The 20,066-nt window shown below is 34.7% G+C and overlaps 1 protein-coding gene across 2 annotated transcripts in view; it reads left to right on the top strand.

Moving 5' to 3' along the window:
* Positions 1–20,066, top strand: part of NAALADL2 (N-acetylated alpha-linked acidic dipeptidase like 2) — a 505,644-nt gene that overhangs the window by 365,233 nt on the left and 120,345 nt on the right. For both annotated transcript variants that reach the window (XM_069792699.1, XM_069792700.1), the window contains exons 9-11: positions 3,542–3,634; positions 8,120–8,325; positions 9,833–9,952. In XM_069792699.1, coding sequence (XP_069648800.1) covers positions 3,542–3,634; positions 8,120–8,325; positions 9,833–9,952 — 419 coding nt within the window. The remainder of the gene's footprint in view (positions 1–3,541; positions 3,635–8,119; positions 8,326–9,832; positions 9,953–20,066) is intronic.

The following is a 20,066-nucleotide window of genomic DNA, read 5'->3' as shown; positions in this document are numbered from 1 at the left end:
AAATAGCTTATGGTGTTTCTACATTGAGTGCAGTTAGTTCTTACAGTATCATGTTCTGTGGTATTTGATATTACTTTAAAGCCTCAGGTCTTGAGGCAAATAACTTTGTGAAAACTATAGCTTTCATTATGAAAAAAATTATTAGCATTCAGAGGTCGCTGAAAAGCTTGGTAGTGTGTGCTCAAAAAGTGAGCAGTTTAGTTATTAGAGCCCGACGTAAGGTTTTTGAATGACTGGAACAAGTAATCTGTTGAATGCAATTTTATCCTGACTACCTCAGCTGAATTAGTCTCCCCTAAGTAACATGGCCAGGGATGTTTGATGATGTTGGAAAGCTTTACTTTAATTGTGATTTCAAACTGATGTCTTTTTATTCAGGTGTGGTTTATGTTGATTTCAGCAGGAATTATATTCATGTTAAAAAGTGGGTTACTTGAAGTTACTAAATGTACCTTGTTTCTGCAGTCTTCTGAAATAACTTCTGGTTTTATGATCAAAGAACTATGTTATCGAAATGCATGAATTCAGTCAGTGCTTCATGCTTCTATACCAGAGTTAAATGTTCATTTAAGGGAAATTTTTGTATATGAGTACCAAAAATCTTCTCACATGAGTTCAGGTTTCAAATCTGAGTCCCTAATGATGCTTTCTAAAATCCAGTACTCAAAGGAATGCTCAGAAAACTGTCTGATTATAGGTGTTTAGTATGACCAGTATTCAAGAATTTAACTAACATGTTTGAAAATCGGGCTCAAGCTTATACTCCTCTGTGTTGGTATAAGCTTTGCATAAGGTTAAAAGCAAAAAAAGACATAAAACATAACTCATTTTACAGGCTACAAGTAGTAGTTTTTTGCTCATCTGACATTCTACAAATTGTCAATTAAATGAGTGGGAAATAACCATGCATTTCTAAAAATAACTATGTAATTGTGAGAGGAGAAGGTAGTCATTTGGTATGAGACCGTTACAGATCTCAAGTCAAGAAATAAATAAATAAAAATGCTGACGATAAATACTTTTCTGTTCCAGAAGTAGCTTTTGGCTTACAGAAACTCAAACTGTATCCCAAATAATGTTAAGCTAAAGCCTCCTCATAGTTTTCCAGAGAATACAGAAAAAAGACAGGAAGTTGTCAAGATCTTTAAAATACAGCATTAGGAAGAGAAGTTTATTGTCAGAACTGTTTAAAGGGGATTAAATTTCACTTGTGCTGTATAGTCCAAAGAGTACTTTCAGCCTTTTCATCTGGCGTACTAAGCCTTTAAGCCCAAGTCACTTTAAGCTGACTATTGTGTTACATGACTATTAACTCGAATATCTGATTCCAGAATATGTGTATTACCAAAAGTTAATTTTCTATTTTTTTTATTGTCGGTTGAAGACTGGGTAGCTGATGTTGATTAAGAAGAAACGGTTAAATCAGTTGTCTTCAAAAGGATTTATCTTCTTTTTGTCTGAAATGGGGTCTAAGGAAACATATATCAAAAATGATGTAGGGTTAGAAAAGGAAAGGAAATCAGTTTTGGCTTGAAAAATCTTTTTTAAGCAGAGAAAATTGGCTCTAGGATGGTGGTAGGTGAGAAACAGCAGCAAGAAGTAACTTGCATTGTGGAAATTTAAACTGCTTAATCAACATGGACGCCATGAGCTGTTTTCACGTTGTTTTAAAAGACCAAAAAAAAAGCATAGGTGACAGTATGGTGCCGGGAACCCTTTGGATTGATTTTTTTTTTTTTTTTTTTAAATGAAATATTTTTTAAAATTTCTAGAATAATATCTGTAGATTTATAGAGCAAACACAATCTGTTGTCACATGATGTTAATAAACCTTACAGTAATTTGCATTAGAAGACTAAAGTTAATTATGACTCAAACCGGAACGTATGCATGACAGATCGAAATATTACCTTTTTGTGATTGGTTATTGTGGTGTGGTTTAATTAACTGTGCTTGACTTGCATTTTCTTTACTGTTGTGTTCTAGCAAAGAGTTGTCACATACAGGACACATCTATTGATAACAGAGGAGGGTTTGTCTGAGTAAAAAGTAGGATAAATATTGCATTTTTTTAAAAAACACAGATCGTAGCAGTTGGTTTGCTTTTTTTCCACATATCAATGAAGAATAGTGAATGAAAATATATTTCATTTTATTTTAAGAGAATTTTAAAATAAATTTACCAGGTGAAATACCAGCAAATGAACCTTGAAGAACAGTATCGTAGAGATGTATTGTTTTTATTTCACATGTTGCAGTAAACTCCCCACTTGCGTATTCCACACATCTCAGGAAAAAAAGCCAGGAAATAAACTGTTAGAAATACATCTGTGGGAGGATAATAGCCTGGGAGATAGAGAGCAAAATGGTCCGTGGAATATTTTCATTTTGGTCTGTGGCAGTTGGGATATGGACGTTGAAGGAATTCTGGCTCAAAGATGCCTTTAAACACAGGTCTGTCGTGGGCTGGTGCAGTACTCTGGATGTAAAAGGACCTCCCCGAAGGTCTAGGACGACACAGTGGTTATTGTCAGACAGTTGCTAGCATTTAAGTTAGAGCAGTTTAAGACATTTTCCCTTTTCTCAGATAGAAGTTCCCACCTTTTGGATGAGAAGAATGTTAATATAGTCTATTATAATGCAAACGAAACATTTTAAAGGTATCTGCAGCTCGCTGTAGTTAGTTGTTTGGTTTCCATTGCCACAAACTGCAGGAGTTCATATGGTTAGTGTGTCTCACCTGGGGGACAGAGGGAATGACAGTAATTCTCAGCAAAGGACAGTTAAATTTTTTTAAGCTATTTTAACTCAGGCGTTTACTTTTCTCTAGCTTTATCCTGTGCTACAGTCTCAACTGGCATAGCAGTATTGGCAAGTCCCTTACATTTTAGCAGGTTTCGGAATTTTTCTGGCGTTGTATTTATACCATTTCCTCAGTTGATACCAGCTAAGCCAACAAAAGCTGTTTTCTGTTGGCATAAGTCCATAAGTATGTCACCAAAGGCTGTGCTGGCAAAGTGATTAGTTATGCAGAGGTCTAACTTTTCCCATCTGATTTAGTGTAGGGGGATTTCTCCAGAAGAATAGTATAATATAAACCAGGTATATTTTTGTGAATGTTATTGAAAGATTGACCTGGACAAAGGATTAGGTGAGAAAAACCTATAAAGATGAAGACAAATTTCCTTATCATAGAGTTATGTAAATCCTACTCTTTTTAAATATTTTTTTTCTATTGTATTCTGGCAGCGTTTATTGGGTGAATTGAATGATCTTTTAACTCAAGGAGTAGAGATCTCTTTTGAGATTCCAGCTTTGAATGCCACTGCTAAAATGGGATTAAGAAAGTAATGTAATATTTTATGTTTTAATCTCTGGCTCCTCTTTAGTATCTTCCCTTCCCCCCCCCCCCCCCCCCCCCCCCCCGCCTTTGTTTTTACTTTTGTGTTTAATGTGTAGGGAATTTATATCTGGGGCCTGTAGATTTCTTGGCTGGATAAACAAGTTTAACTTTTTCTTTTTTTTTTTAATCTTTTAACAGGGAAAAAAATAATCAGTCTGAATATTCAGTCAGTCACAACTTACAAGACAATTTCTAATGTTATTGGATATTTAAAAGGAACTGTGTTTCCTGGTAAGTAGCCCTTGATCATTTGTATCGATTATTTGTTTTATAATGGCTGGGAGTCATAGCTGGGATCATGATTCCACTTTGCCAGATAATGCACTAATACAGAGGAAGGAGAAAGCCTTTGTTGTAGTCATTTTGTGATTTGATTTATGACAAAACAGAATGTAAGGGTTAAACAGAGCATGAGCTCAAGGGGATATTATAGTTACAATAAGCGTATTTTTACCCAACAAGCAGGAATTACCCGTAGACCATAGAGAGTATTAGTATTTATGCCAGGTAACTGTGTTGGTGGTTTTAATTTCAGGGTACACTGTATTGCATGATTTGAATTAATATGCAAGCTGTCTATACAACTTTAGAAAAGGTTTGATTTTTTTTCTAATGTTAGCAGAATTTTGAGATAAATAAAACTGTGCTTCAAGTCCAGAACATCCTTATGTAATTCAAATGTCTCACTGAAACCAAGGTGTAGGGCAGCATGATCTCTGGCTTGGTTAAGAATTTAATATCAAATGTGATTATAGTGTACAAAAATCTGTGACTAAGTTCTTAATCACACTTGCTGCAGCCTTATTTGGTGTTACAATCATGCCTTAAGCTAGTTTTGTACAAGTCTATGAATAATAATCACTGTTCTGTATGTCTGAGAATTAAACAATAAGATTCTAAGTGCAACTGTGACATAAACCACAAACCCCCTCCCTCCTTTGATGCTCTATGTAGATAATACGATAATCAGGACATCATACGAATGAAGATCATTTTGACCTTACTCTGTCTGCAAATGAATTTGCCTAAAAGTTGAAGAGTTTTTGCAACTTGAATGAACACTGTTGCTAGTTACTTACATAGTGGAAAGTGTTGTAGACCCAGTCCAATTCCTAATGTACAAATGGCATCATCATCAAAACGTCATCACATTTGCCTTGATTAATACTCTCTTATTAGGTTCAGAAGAAAAATTGCAATTTTGTCTAGAGTCCCTTAGGAGGTGGGCCACTCATTTCGTATTTGAAGTGATGGAACGAAGGACGTGGAGGAGATTTACATTTATTCCTGTTAGTGAAATGATGACTTGGTTTTGTGTGTGCTGAATGCTGTACTTTCCACCAGAACAATTTTATTTTTTTAAAAAACAATGTAGAAAACAATTAGCACAGTGAATTAAATCCTTTATTGAAATTAAATTTCCTTCAAGAATTTGAAGTTATTAGTCTACTATTGCTAATGTTTTGCAAATAGCTGTCATGGAATTTGAAAGGTAGAAACTGCCATGTTTAGACATACTGTCTACTGAATTGTGAAGCAGAAGCAAGACAAGTAATAAAAAGCATGCATCTGTTTCTGTTTAATAAATTCTTTATCTTCTCTATACCTGAATATTTCCTCTTATTATTGCATTCATAATAAGAAGCTACTTTTTAAAGGTATGTCAGTATATACTTAACTTTAAGACTTCGAGGATATGTAATCAAGTGAAGTCAATAGTGCTACCCAGATGCCAACAGTTTGTCCTGGAAATGTCTTGCTGAACAAGGGCCATAGCAACTGGCTTCTAATGTAGGCACAAGTTAAGCATGTAATGCACTCTGGGTAACATTTTGTACAGAATCAATGTTAAACTTTCATTTGTTTCTCTGCTCTTCCTGGTTGATACTATAGGTTGATACTACATGCCCTCTCAACTGATTTGAATACTTGATGTTTTTGTGGCATTGATTCTCTGTCATTTTGGTGGGGTTCTGCTAGTTTCATACACCTGAAATATTCACCTTCATGTTCCCAGAAATGCAGAAAGAAAGCAAAATTTATCTTTAGTGCGTAATGAAAGACTGCAGAGCATCACCAAGGGTGGATTTTTTTAGGGTTTTTTTTTTCTTCCTTAAAGGCCTCCTAACACACACAAGAACACATCCATGTAATGGTGATCTTATTTGACATTTGATCTGAGGAGTAACAATAAGCATCTGAAATCCAACCAAGATATTAAAAGATTTAGGAGCAGAGGAAATGTGGTAGTTGGTAGCCTTTTAAAACCTGAAAAACTTAACACTGATTTTGTAGCTCTATTGAACATGGTTGAAAATGGGATGTATAACAAGAGAAGATAGTATAAAGTCACTCTTTTTTAATGATAAATCCCTGTTGTCCAGCCCATCGCTACCCTGAACACTGTCCCATCTTATCACTCTCAAAAGTATCTGATGGATATATTTTTCCTCTCTCTCTAGTCCTTTCTTTCTCTTTTTTCTTACCATGTGATCTCTTTCTCTACATGCGTCAGCAAATGATTATGAGAAAGGACAGCTGCTGCCTCTGTAAGCATGACCATTCTTTCTCCTATGCTTTTCATGTAGCCATTTGCTTCAGGGTATTGCCTCTATTCAAGAGGGAAAGATGTGCAAAAATGAAGAATTTCAAAGGAGGCACCAGCTGTTATGTTTTACCCCTGTTCATTCAGCTGGCATCTCCTACAGTAAGTTGCTGCTTGTAGTTTTCTTCTCCATCAAGATGTCCTATACTATTTTACATAAGGTCTCTTTACAGTCCCCTTCACATATGCTGTTCACAGACTGAACAGAGATTACAATACGGAGTAAGCATTGATGCTGTCTGATCACTCTATGTTAATGGTGCTTCTTCTAATGACCTAGAAGCCTGTAAGGCCATTCATTTCTGTTCCCTAACATTAAGTGAGTTAAAGATCCTATGATTTTTCACTGTCAGTGCAACTTATTATTAAACATCTCATGATGCAACACATAAGTTGCAAAATTATGTGATTTAGATTGCATTTTGTTACGTTAAATTATTATGTACACTTAGATTTACATTTTGCATATCTGCTTTTAGAAAGAAAATTTCATTTACATACCTATACGCCTCCCAGGCAGCTGACTGAAAATGTTGTGTTATAGGTACATAACAGAGCCCCTGTTTGTAAAACATTTTTGATTCCTTATAAAACAACATCACCATGTATTTTGTTGAACAAAACTGGTAAAAGTCCAGTTTGATAGAGAATGGTTTTATAATCAAAGTATGTTGGTGTTCGGTTAAACTTGTTTCTAGACAGCAGTCATTGCAAAAAAACACTGAGGAGTAGATACTTAATTTTATAAGCAACTATAAAACATGGGCATTTTACCACCTGTGTGTTGCTACATTCCAGTGTACTGACAACAGTGAAGAATGAATCCCCTTGGATAAAGAAAGAAAACCAAAACTTTTTGCACTTCTTAGATCCCAATTGACACCCAGAGATTGTTGTGGATCTGACATCACTTGATAACAATTCTTCTGTTCTCTATTGGTATCATGAAATACGGAAAGAACACCTTTAAAGTCTAGATCTGGACCAGAACAAGACTTTACTAAGTATCAGAACACAACCAGTAAGCAATCCTTCCAAGAGGCTTCAGGTGTGAATTCATCTCACACAGGAGGTTTAATATTTTAATAAGTCATTCGGCATAACTCTGTTTAGACTTCTTGACACGTCAGACGCGCTAGTCATTCATGTTGTTTCACACCACATCATCCATTTGGAATAAAATAAGGTTCTTTAAACTTGTGAGTTAGTATTTGGATTATATATTATGTCTTGAGAGACGACGATTTCATTTGATTTCTCTGAAAAAAATTGTGGGGGTTTTTTCTGGATAACAATGGGGCATGTTCTTTCTTTCAGGTTGAAACTTCTTGCTTTTCATTTTGTAAAATACTTTCTTTCCAGTATCATCAAAGTTGCTAGGTCTGACTTACCGTTTCTGTATCATTCATTATCTCTATTCCTCTGTCATGTCTCCTCTCTAAACCTGCAGTCCAGGTCTTTTCAGTGTCTCCTTACATGGAAGTCTAAGTCCTGATATATAACCGTTCTGGTTACCAGCTTCTCAACTGCTGTTTCTGCAATGTGTTTTTTGAGATAGGGTGGTGAGCACTGAACACAGTCTTCCAGGTGAGGGAGTACTAATACTTTGTGTATTTTTCTCTATGTTCCTCATTGTACTACCACACCTTTTGTTTTCTCTTTTGGACGCTAATAAGTATTGAAGATGGAGTTTCCTGCTTATTCATTTGTGGCTTTTCATAACACTCTAATGTGAGCATGGAACTTCATTAGATTTTCTATATGACAAAGTCCTGGCTGTGGTATATATCAGATTTATAAGAAGGGAGAGTAGTAAGCAAACAATGAAGGCAAGGGCACAGGGATTAAATTAGGGAAGTATATACATACATTTATTTACTAGTTTATTTTTAAGTAGTATTCACAGTTTTATGTATGTATATTGTATGATTGTCTTGCACATGATCATATAAATTTTTGTTGACAGCATTGTGTTGTATTAACGACATTACAGACTACTAATACAGTTCATCTTTTAGGGGTTTTTTAATTCTTTTAATGCTGGTATCCAGAAGAAATAAGATTCTCGTCTGTCTTTTTTTTTTTTTTTTTTCCCCACACACACATTTCAGACAGATACGTCATCGTTGGTAGTCATCACAACGGTTTGAATACTTATGGTGGACAAGAATGGGCCAGTAGCACTGCTATCATCACAGCATTTCTACAAGCCTTGATGCTGAAGGTTAAGAGGGGCTGGAGACCTGACCGGACCATTGTTTTCTGCTCGTGGGGAGGAACATCATTTGGGAACATTGGTTCATATGAATGGGCAGAGGTAAAATAATTTTAGAAGGATTCATTGCAATAGCGATTACTTTTGTTGAAAGCACGAAAACAATACGAAATTACCACATAGATATTATGGTTCATTAACTGGTCTGTGACGTCTGTCTGTGTACGTTTGTGTACTCCATAGCAAATGCAGTGAAAACATCTATAGAGACAATTCCTGTGGAACAGAGCATGTGTGATAATGAGATGGCAAGTTGTTGCCATAGCTGTGAAGGCTGCATGTACAGTACTTTTGTGAGCTGCTTCCCCTCGCTGATGCAGCAGAGGACTGTAAAAGAAGGCATTGCCAGAGTTTGGTAGAGGGGGGAAGGCCTCAAAAAAGACCTAGGCCCAGCTTAGAGGGCTGTTTTTCTTTGGGGGTTCAACAGTTACTAAATTTTAATTTATAAGCTTAGTGTGGGGAAAACTGAATCAAGAGCACACTGAATGAAGAGAACCGTACTATAGTTTACATTAATTACATAAACATTTCAGTGTCTCCATGGCTAGTGCTGATTCACTTTTCACATATTTGTGCTAAAGGAGTTAGATACAATCTGACACAGACAATTCCTTGGGCTCTTACTTTCAACAGAATAGAAATCAGCTTATTGAAAGAAAATACCTCATCAGAGTATTGTTGATCGTGTATGATTACAGTGGACTTCAGCTGATAAATTAAGGAATAGCTAGCAGAGAGGTTCATGGCTGCTGAACTAAAACAGTAGATAAAATGAAGAGTTAATTGCTTTTTATCATGCGTGACAAGCGGCTAGCTCTCATTGAAGTTTCATACTTCCAACATGATTATTCTTCAAAAACAAGAGGGGGTGAAAAAATGAAATTGAAAAGATCCAGGCTGGAAGCAAAATTTGTTTAGTTCCACTTCAAGTCAGCTTTACATCAGATGTAATTGCGTTACACCCCTTCCGTTCAATATAAAGAGCCACTTCATGCAAAGAATAATTCATTACTGAGAAGGCAAAGGGGATCTTTTTTAAAAAGAGATAATAATTGAAACAGTTTGTACATAATATTTTTGTAGTCTAAAAAAATAATAAAATGAAAACACTGGGAAAGTTATGCAATTCCAATCTGAATTTAGTCTCTCAAAATTTGAGTACGTTTAACTCTTGATAATGATTGCTTTTGAAGTTTGTTTTCTGTCAGGCATAAGTTTAAAAGGCCATCACGTTGTTTCACAGTATGTAATGTTTTCATTTTTGGCCTTACAAGTGTAGTCATTTTTAATTCCTCCGAGGCCTGATTGCATTTTGTTGAGATGATGTGTGAAATGGAATTATAATTTCTGCTATATAGAGAAATAACACTAAGATATCCTTTGAAGTTCTTAACAGCATATTGTAAGAAGTAGTAGTTAAGTAATACTTAGGGAATTACAGAGGACAAAAACGTAGGGTGCAGTTTTTCCCTAGAAGGAACTGAAAGAACAAAACAAGTCTTAATTATAATGATGCATAGTAATAACCATTGCTCTGCTTGTGTCGTAGGATCTCAAGAGAGTTCTTCAAAGAAATGTTGTGGCTTACGTTAGCCTCCATGATCCAGTCAGAGGCAACTCAACTTTACACCCTGTTGCATCCCCTTCTCTTCAGCAACTGGCAGCAGAGGTTAGAAATAAAATACTTTCTTTCACATGTGGTTTATGAGGTTACATGGCTAACCCCACTGATGCTGGTTGGTTTTAGATAACTATAGGTGGAGGTTGCTTTGTTTAAGCATTTTAACCTCACAAATACACGTGAACTGTTTCTACTAAGTAAGCACGTTAAATTTTATTTAAAAAATTACAAGGTGTAATAAGAGGTTGGAAAGGATAACTTACTTCAACAGCTCATTATACCAAGTCTCACCATACCTGCATGCCTTACAGGGCATTTTTCACCTTTTGGCAGCTTTAAAGTAGCATATTTTTTATTCTTTAGCACAAAGCACATTTTTTTCTTGCTAATCTGATCTTTCCAGACTGTTTCTCAATTTGCATGTAAACATGTATATTTACCAGATGTATCCTGACACACAGGGATAGTATTACTCTTACTATAATAAATACAGTCTAAAGTAAGTACGTCAGGCTCAGTGCTCAGCTATGCCTTTGTAACTAGTCTGCAGTCAGAATATTCTGTAGTTACACTGGTGTAAGTGCACGTAGGCTTTAAAATAATGACATTATTGCCATTTCTGAGGTTGCTGAATTTATTAATATTTAAAATGAATTGAAAATAATATAAGGTACATACTAAATGATAAAAACAGTGTAAAGTGGCCTGCATAAAATAGAGTTTGATTTAACTTTCATAAAGTATGCTTTCGAGATGTTTTTTCCATAAATTTGCCAAGCTAAAACTCATTAGGTTATTCTGATGTTTCTTTGACTTGCCTCTGAAGCATTTGGTACTAAGTAGCATCTTGAATGAAATGGAGTTTAAGACTGATCTTGCTTGGCAATTGTTGTCCAACTAAGTTAGTAAAATGATATCAGTCAAATTGCTTCTTAGCAATGTTTTAACCACTCCTCCTGTCCAGTGATTAGGTGGTAATTTCCTCATGGAAAGGATCTGGTTTATTCTGTGTAAGTATTGTGAAAAATGCAATGCAAAATAATTTCAGGGAGAAAAAGTCTTTTATTTGTGGAAATGTATTTATAATGTTGTATATATGAGTCTACAGGTGTTATGGATATGTCAGTTAAGATTTTATTATAAGTTTTAGCTGCTGTATTTGCAAAAAAATAGTATTCTGATAGGTTGCTAGCCTTTTGCTAACCTATTGGTGTTTGCAGTCCTATCTCCATGAAAACAGGTCTTTGCCATTTAAAGGAATAAATTTATTACATTAGGTGCTTGAGCTATTTGGTTTTTTCTCGTTTTCTTTCTTTAACTTCACAGTATGATCCATGACAGTGATCTGAAAACTAAACTGTCCGGAAGTGTGCAGCAGACACTTTCTTTATTATCTATTTATCACTTTCTTAAGATTTGATTCTTTTATTCTAATAAACGCCATATTAGTAAGAGTTACGGTCACGCCCTCTATTTCAGAGAGAAAGCAAAGGAAATCTCTTTTTCACTTCCGCTTTATTTCTGTGGTGCATTTGGGTGTGATGTTGTAATGTTTTGTAAGTCATGTTGTAATAGCAGTTGTATCCTATCAAGCAGTACAGACACAGCCTCTCTTAGCAGTCCTTGCACCAGTTAATTGGTTAACAGTCAGTAAAACATGACTAGAACTTCATTTTTGCTCTTCCAGTAAACACCCTCCATCTCACCTCTGATTTTTTAGTGGCTAAGGCTTTATTCTTGAGATTGTATCCATTCTGCATGTTTACCTTGAAGCCCCATTTAAAAAGAAAAGGACAAAATGTATGCGAGGTAATCTGTATAGGGGTGGTTTTTTGGTTTGTTTTTTTGTGGTTTTTTTTTTTTGTAGGGTAATATTATTTGTAATTAATGCAACTGTCATACAGTTTGTGACATTAAAAAGATTTGCAGGAATTACTGCTTCCAAATGCTGGCTAGATTTCTGAATTCATGTCAAGGATATTGACAGTGATGGAGCAGCCCAGCACAGATCTTCTTTTGTTCCCACGGGTACTCACAATTTGCCATGTGTCTAGGAGATTTTCTCTTGAAGACTGATCTAGTTATAAAGAATATTGATATTACTTCCAGTACTTGCCAAGAAGACAATGTAATTACAGATTACCACAAAATTATGATAGCGCAAATGTGGCAAGATGTGACTTTTTTGAGCTCTTCTCATCTTGAAGAAATTGTGAGTCCATTCATATGAGATTCTTGTTAACAGGTGCAGGTTAAAAAGAAGTGCTTAAAAAGTCCAGTGAGAGAGAAGGATCATTTTAATTTGTAAGAGTAATTCTCTGAAATTAGGTTTGTTAGAACAGAAAAGAAGGTGAAACAGGAATTTAGAATTAATAATATCAATCCATTTCAAAATGAAAAGAGAAAATAGCCAGTCTTGTTGAGTTAGATAGAAACTTTCCATAATTTATGGATACATGGAAGATACCGCACTGTACCTTTGGATTCAGTGGTAAAAGTAATACATCCATTTTTAGACCACAACAAAAGAGACCAGCTTGTATTATTTTCTCTTATTCCTAAACAGTGTTGAGGAGGGAAGACAGATCTGCTCACCATTTGCACTAAGGACAGAGTTGGGTTTTGGTCAATGCTCACTGTTGCACTAAAATTATGGGCACTCCATCTCAGTAAAACAGAGGAAGAATGTTTTCATAGGGACAATTAATGCATGTTACAAATGCCTACAAAGCTTAAGTGTTAGGATTCTCGGGAAACAATGAAAAATTTGTCCTGGGAAAGAAAACTCGAGTAAAAATCACCCTAAATGTGGAGCACTCCATGAATGCTACAAGGACCGTAGCTTAAAGAGACCTGTGGAGAACTGGCAAACTAAGACAGGCAAATGCATACAACAGTATTTACTTTCTGTGCTGAAGTATGTGGCTTTTCTAAAATAAAATTTTTGACACTTGTTAATCACTGCAGCTTCCAAAACACTTTTTTTTCCTTCATTTCTGGAAACTGTGGGGAAAAATAAGGAAGAAGTTTTAGCTGAAATGTGGTTTGTTACGAATATTCTAGACTTACTGATAAAAAGAAGAATCATGAAACCGATGAGTTAGTTGCGTACCGTGTGAGATCTGCTGGTCAGTTAGAGAGTAGGATAAGTGCTTGGCTAATTAACAGAGACCATGACTTCTTAAAGATGTTTTATGTAAAGGGATTACATCTTTATTTTAGTTGCAGGTTTCAAAAGGGAGCTACATAAGCAGTCTGCAAATAATAATTTTATGTGCCTATCAGTGGGATTCAGTGGGATTCTGATTGAAACACCAAATTACATGAAGAAGCTAATTTAAATATTTGGATTAATTAAGCAAAGAGGAATTAAAACAATTCTGAGACCTTGACATGTTTAATTCAAATCTTTTTTGTATAACTATGCTAATTAGTGTCCACATTAACAAGAGGGAAATACTGCCAAGTTATATTTTTGCCTACTATTATTTTGTAAGGAAAATGATTGTTAATTCACTTGCTCCGTTAGTGAATCACCATTTGCTGGCAGAGCGTCATTCGTAAATTGGGCTGGTTTGATGCTGGCATTCGTTCTCTGTAAATAAGGCCATTAATGAATTTTTCTATAATTAACATTTCGCAAGTAAGAAAGTTGTTATAAAACATAAATTAATTGCTGTTTTCTTTTAACTGATTGTATGACCACTGCTTATCAGACTCCAGGTCTACCGTTATTGCTGAATGCAAGAAAATTTACTGCTCCTTTCTCCTAAGGAAAGGAGCCATTTAAAGCTATCAAAGAATGAGTTGAGCATTAAAAATGACTGGACCAAGTATTGTTCCATGCTATTTATCAGTATTTGTTTCTATTAATGGAGTAAAAGGCATAAAACATCTTTACATTTAAAGGTGATGTTATTGACAGAAAACTATTTTTTCTTTTTGAAGTAGAACCGAAGTTAAGCTTCTGTATAGATTCTTGTTACTATTATTATTTCTTGATTTAAAAAAAAAAAAAAAAACAAAACCTTACATTAATGTCAGCAATGATTCTTTTCTTCCAACTTCTATGGGTTTCTCGTTAATTTTGTTTTACCTTCAGCATTTAATAATGGGTCTCTAAGCCTCAATATCAGTAGACTGTAAAGAAGAAAAAATACATTAAAATATTATTTGAATTGCTTGTTGCATGCCATATAACAGAAGATTATAGCTTCCCCATGAATTTTCAGTCTTTGCCTATTATTGCTTTTAGTGTTAAAATTGGTTGCTGGTGTTACTTTTTATATTTGTGTTGACAACCAAAAAAATCTCTTGACAATCAGAAATTTATGCTGTGAACTCCTGTCTGAGGAATTCATAACTACGTTAAAAGGATGCTGTTAATATAGACAATACTTCCTTGCCAGCTCTATTAAATTCGTTAAGATGCTGCTTCTCCAGTATGAAAAGCAGTTTCATTTAATGGTGGATTTGATTTTGGAGTTGCAGCAGGTACTTTGCATCTGCTAACAATGCTTTTATTCTGATAAAATGTTGCTTTGTCCACTCTTGCATATTTTTTCACTCTTCCTGCAAATTAAACAGTTTTAATAGATAAATGCTGATTCAGACAGTGGGTGATCATTTAAACCTACTCATACATTTTGATGTTATGAAACTATATTGCTGTTAACCATGGGGGGGGAAGAAGGTTTGTTAGCAAGGAGGAATGCAAGCGAACTAGTTTTTATGCTGTGATCTTATTAGAGATCTGCCAAAAGTCCTTTGTTTCTAATGAATCGAGCTTTCTGCTTCCATGTCCTTCCCTATCTTTACGAAATTAAGATATTAAGTTCTTCTGCTAAAAGCATAAATGATGTATGTTTTCAGCAGGGTTTTTTGTTTTGAAATGTAAATGTAAACTTTGATAGCCATTGTAGATAAAATTGAAGAAATCTAGACATTTTATTATCTTTAAATGTAGTGCTGGATTATGTGAGATTTCAGTAATTCCTTACCTGCTGTAGAATGGATTTTGGTTCTAGGCTTCTGTTCTCTAATCTAATTAAAACTGTCCAATGTAATAAGCTGTACTACGGAATGGAATTATTTTTTCCTTCCAGAGACTTTATCCAGCCTACAGTATTAGAAAAGTTGACTTCAATTCTGTCTAAATATTCCATTGCTTAATTTCGTCTTATTGCTCCTAGTTATTTCCCTTCAGAACTGACCTTCTGATAATAGAAAGACATTTTCGTAGTGATAGAAAACCTTTAATGTAGAGAGTTTAAAAGTAAACTCTAGTTCTTATGAAAGATGATGGATTGACAGCTCTGAGTATTTTAATTTTTCTACATAAATGCAAATCATTGAAAAGTTTATATTGCTGGTTTTTTCTAGTCATTATTAACTATGTTTTTGAATGAAGTTGTCTTAATAGTTATGAGCTATACAACACAAACAGCACATGGGAAAGAAATGCATGTGAAAAAATGAAAGTGTATGGTAAAATAACCAGAAAAAAAGAAAGCATCTTTAAATTGGAATCTACAAGACATTAGTGTAAAATGAGATGAGAATTAAAACTATGTTATGTTGTTTGGCTCATAACAGTTACAGCCACATGTTCCTTGCTTGTGCATGTGACAAAAAATAATCCAAATTTTATGCAGCACAACACACTTTCTAGTTTGCAGATCAATGTGGAAAAAATTGCATCTGAATAATGAAAAGCAGACCATTTATTTGTCATATGGTAAAAAAGGTGAAATATTTTAAGTAATGTGATAGATATTTAACCTAGCCAAAAGCATTGTATATCTATTTTTTTAGTAGTAAGATGTGGCCTTTCTAAGCGTGCTAACCTCGTATTCTGAAATGGGAACCTTTAAAGTGCTCTTTGACACACATTGCTCACTCTATCTCAGTATGTCTTCTAGCTGTGATTATTCTTTAGACAAGCATGAAGATGTTTATTTTATGAAGCACTGTGACTTTAAATGATTTACCAGTATTTTCTATTGTAAAATTGTGTGCTGTTTCATATGGTTTGAAACAGGTCACATATTGAGAAGTCAGAGGAATAGGAATAACAACAGATTTGTAGAAACCTGGAAGGGTTTGGGGTTTTTTTTTTGTTAAGCTGTTTCTCCCAGGAAGAGTAAAAATATATCTGTAGAATACTAAGCCCGTAACTGACGTGAAAGCATCGACCTGAGCTCCACTGGGAAATGGGGATAGTAAACAGCATGGAGTTCCTGCTCAAGCTAATAGATTTTGAGGTTGGAAGTTCTCTTCCAATATGGGCTTGTCATGCATGGCTAGAGGACTTTTGTGTGTGTTTTAGTGTTCAGATACACCTGCACGTCCTGCGGGATCTGTCAAACATGCTCAGCAAATCCAGTTGCAGTGCATGTGTTAATTCAGTGGCCATGACTTTCTGAACTCATAATCGTTTAGTGCTTGATCCTGCACTTATGTATTAGATGGAATTATTTTCAAAATAGACTTAAGTAACAAAGCTATAATTTGAATGGTTTAGACATCACCTTAAAATTATGGTGATTGTTACGTTTTGGTTACATGCCTTTCTTTCAGTACCCAGGGTTGTTTACATCTTAACCTCGTAAATTTGTCACCCAGAGTGTCCCTTTAATTTCAGTGTTGGTGCAGTTACATTTCTTATATGTGAAAACAAAACCTTGATTCTTTTAAGGCTAGTAATTGAATTCCTGTGTCTATTCTATGAGCATAACTATATAATAAATACCCAAATTTGGGAAGAAAAAAAGCCAAAAAAAAAAAAAACCAAACCCAAACATCTGACCAGTTCAGTGTCAGTCATTGAAAGGGGGGGGGGGGGGGGGGAAATCTTAACATTTAAGTTTAAGCATCTTTGTTGGTAAGAACTTAGTAAAAGCCTTTGATGACTTCTTCAGGTCCAAAAGTTTGTGTCGGCTAATGTATGCATGCAAAATAAAAAGGGAATGCTATATAGTGATTCAAAATTGTGGAAGAAGTGGGGAAAAACATTCCATATCCATTTAAAGCTTTCATAGCTTGAATAATCGCAAGCATCAACTTGAACTATTCTAGGGGTTCCCTGTTCGTTCATTTTTCATGCCCTATTCATCTGTTCACTTCACCACCAGAATATTCTGGTGGTGGTGTCTTGCCCAGTGTGAAAAACTACTAAATAGGGCCAGAATGGAGGATAGCGGTACTCTTTGTAAACTGGAAATTTGAATTACCAGGAAATTTCAAAAGTAATTTCAAGCCAATCAAATATATATGAAAAATCTCTGTATTTTCCAAATTATTCATGAGGTTTTAATCAGTAATGTAGTTGAGATGCATTTTTATTCAATGAGTCAAAGAAGCATAATTCCCATAGTATTACTACTCCTGTCTTTAAGTGCACACAGAATGTGACTTCACTGAATATAACAGGGAAAAATTTTGCCGCTGATAATCTGTGATGTCAGGAGAAGAAAAAATGCAGGAAATAGTTTTCTTGAAGTTTCTGCAAAAAGCTTTCTTTTGGCTGGTAAAAGGTCATACAGTTCAAACCTTTGTCTCTTGGCAGAGCCTTGAAGGTGATTTCAAAACCTGTTTTGTAGCCATCTATTTTAAGACTTTAACGCTTAGGCTCTATTTCAAGAAGAGCCTTCTAACATTTTGGAGGGATGCTAACTTCTCAACTTTGTATCATGTCTCCCTCTTCTTAATTCGATATGTTACTGTATAATTACTTGAAGAAGGCTGAATGTTCTACCTTCAATAAGAAATTTGCCATTGGAAGAAGGGAATCTTCTAAAAACAAACACACACAAAAAGATCAAGTTAGAAACTAGCTTCCTCTCAGTTTTATCATGTTCATTTTTTCCTCTAACAATGAGAACAATCACATTTAATTTTAGTTGTAAAGATTTAAAAAAAGCTGCGGATCAAGTTCTGATTTATTGCTGTTGCTGATTTTTTTTTGCATAGGCTTTTGAGCGCTCCTAGAAAATGGTTGCATGCTGTGTCTGAATGGAAAAGAAAAATTGAGATTAATAAACAACTCATGGGTTTGTGTGAATAGAGACTTAGGTGGTCTTCCTGCTGTTTACATGTGACCAGTGTCTGTGATGGTCAGGAAGGGATTTGCTACATTCTGGTTAACTAGAATTTTCAAGATCACCTACTAATTTTGGTAAATGCAATCTGGAGTCCAAAAATATGTCTAAGCATTTGTGGAAGCGTTATCTTTAGTTTATCCACATTTTCTAAGAGTGATAGTTATTTAATAAATATCTGTTCTGAAATCTCAGTAATACTCAAATAGTTTTTTACATTTCTGTCATGAAATGGACAAGTGTCAAATATACTTTTTAAAATCCTGTAACTTTAACACGTTTATTTTAAACTTTTGTCAAAAAATTAAAAAGGTTGAAATTCAGTAGAAAAGTAGTAATTTAGGCTACTTAAGTGACATGCAAAAATTAATACAAAAACACTTAAAGTTGTTTTATTCTTTCAAGTTGGCACTAGGATGAGAGGAACACTTATTTAAGGTCATTTTAACTCTGAAACGGTAAAGCTGTAGTCTACCACGTAATAACTTATGAACAAAAGAGAATATAATGTTATAGAGCATAGGCTGACATGGTAGCTAGTGTACATGAACTCCATAGTAGTATTATGTTTTTAAATTTCTGTCTTTCATGCCAATTACAAAACATCTTATTTGATCTTAGATTCATTATTTTTAAAAAGCTTGTCTTAGATGGTGTATTTTATTGTTTGCATTTTATTTGCTCTATTTGGTCTGTTTATTAAGCTTTGTGTAGTGATTAGATTTTTATTTAAAACAAGTAGCGGTAGTTATTTGCAGTTGTCACTCAAAATATTTAATTAACTCGAAACACCACGAAAGTATCATAAATCTTATTTACAAAATATCTTCAAATAAGCTTGTAAAACAGTTGCCTTCACAGCTAAAATGGAACTCAATGTACAGAATCGAGGGTGCTTTGGAACCAATTATGTTGCAGTAGATACTTCTTTGGGACTCCGGGGAGTTGGGGGGGAAAAAAAATTACATAAAATCTTTTTCTCCCTGTAAATTAATGGATCATTGTTATAAATGAAACACAAATATGTAGTTTGCTTCGTTTCTTGTTTTTCCTATAAAGGAAATGAGAATTTTATTTTACAGATTCCAAACATAAGTTGTGATTAGGTAAAATGTACATACAAATGAATATGTAAAGCGCCTTTGGTGATACAGAAACAAAACGGGTAAGGAATTCAAGCACTCACTGGATCCAACTCCTCCTCATCCTACTGCAAAAATAAGTCTCTCTGATGTGTTTCAGCTTCCAGTCTACAAGTTTCTACAACTTTCTCAGATGACCTGTGCTTGTCTTCTATCACAGTAGCATTTGGAAATTTTTTTTTCATCTACTGAAGTCATCACAGTTGAAGATTAATCTCTCTTTTCCCTTTCTTCCACTGGTGATCTTTATTCTTTCTTGCAACCACCTTTTTACATATTGCACAAAAGTTATCATTATACACAAAAGAAAATTATACGCTTTATACGCTTAATATCAACTTCAGAGAGCTCATACATCTTCCTCAAAGTATGAAATTCAGTGTTTGAAATTAATTGATATGTCTCAGACAAGCAAGTGAAGTCTCTGTTAAATCTTGGTTTTGCCAAAGATTACCACTTGAGGTGCATTGCACTTCAACGAATATTTTACAGTGAGCTAAAATGGCAGAAGAATATTTGTAGAGTCAAAGTGACTCTACAGAGAGTCTAATCAGAAAAACACAATAGAAATATGTATTTCACTTTTGTTTGTTGTATGCTTGTATTGCTCTTAAAACAGTATCCTGGTTGGTTATCTAGTGACTTAATGCCTCTTCAGAGCAAAGGGTATTTGGAATACATCTTTGTAAACCAAAGTAGGTGACTAGCAAGTGAACCTGGAACCAAAGGCTTTTGAATAAACTGAGTTTAATCTGAGAACAGCACATCTCATCCAAATGCCTTCTCTCTTCATCTGAATTCCTTTTTTAAAACTTTTTTTTTTAATTCTCACCTGTGTGTAATTCTCAATTTTCCTTTTGATTCTCCTTGGATCTTTTTAAAAATATTAGTCCCTAGAGCTAGTTTCACAATTGTGGGGCA

Source organism: Haliaeetus albicilla, chromosome 9, assembly GCF_947461875.1.
Source record: "Haliaeetus albicilla chromosome 9, bHalAlb1.1, whole genome shotgun sequence".
Taxonomy (NCBI): Eukaryota; Metazoa; Chordata; class Aves; order Accipitriformes; family Accipitridae; genus Haliaeetus; species Haliaeetus albicilla.
This window is presented reverse-complemented; position numbering and strand designations above follow the sequence as displayed.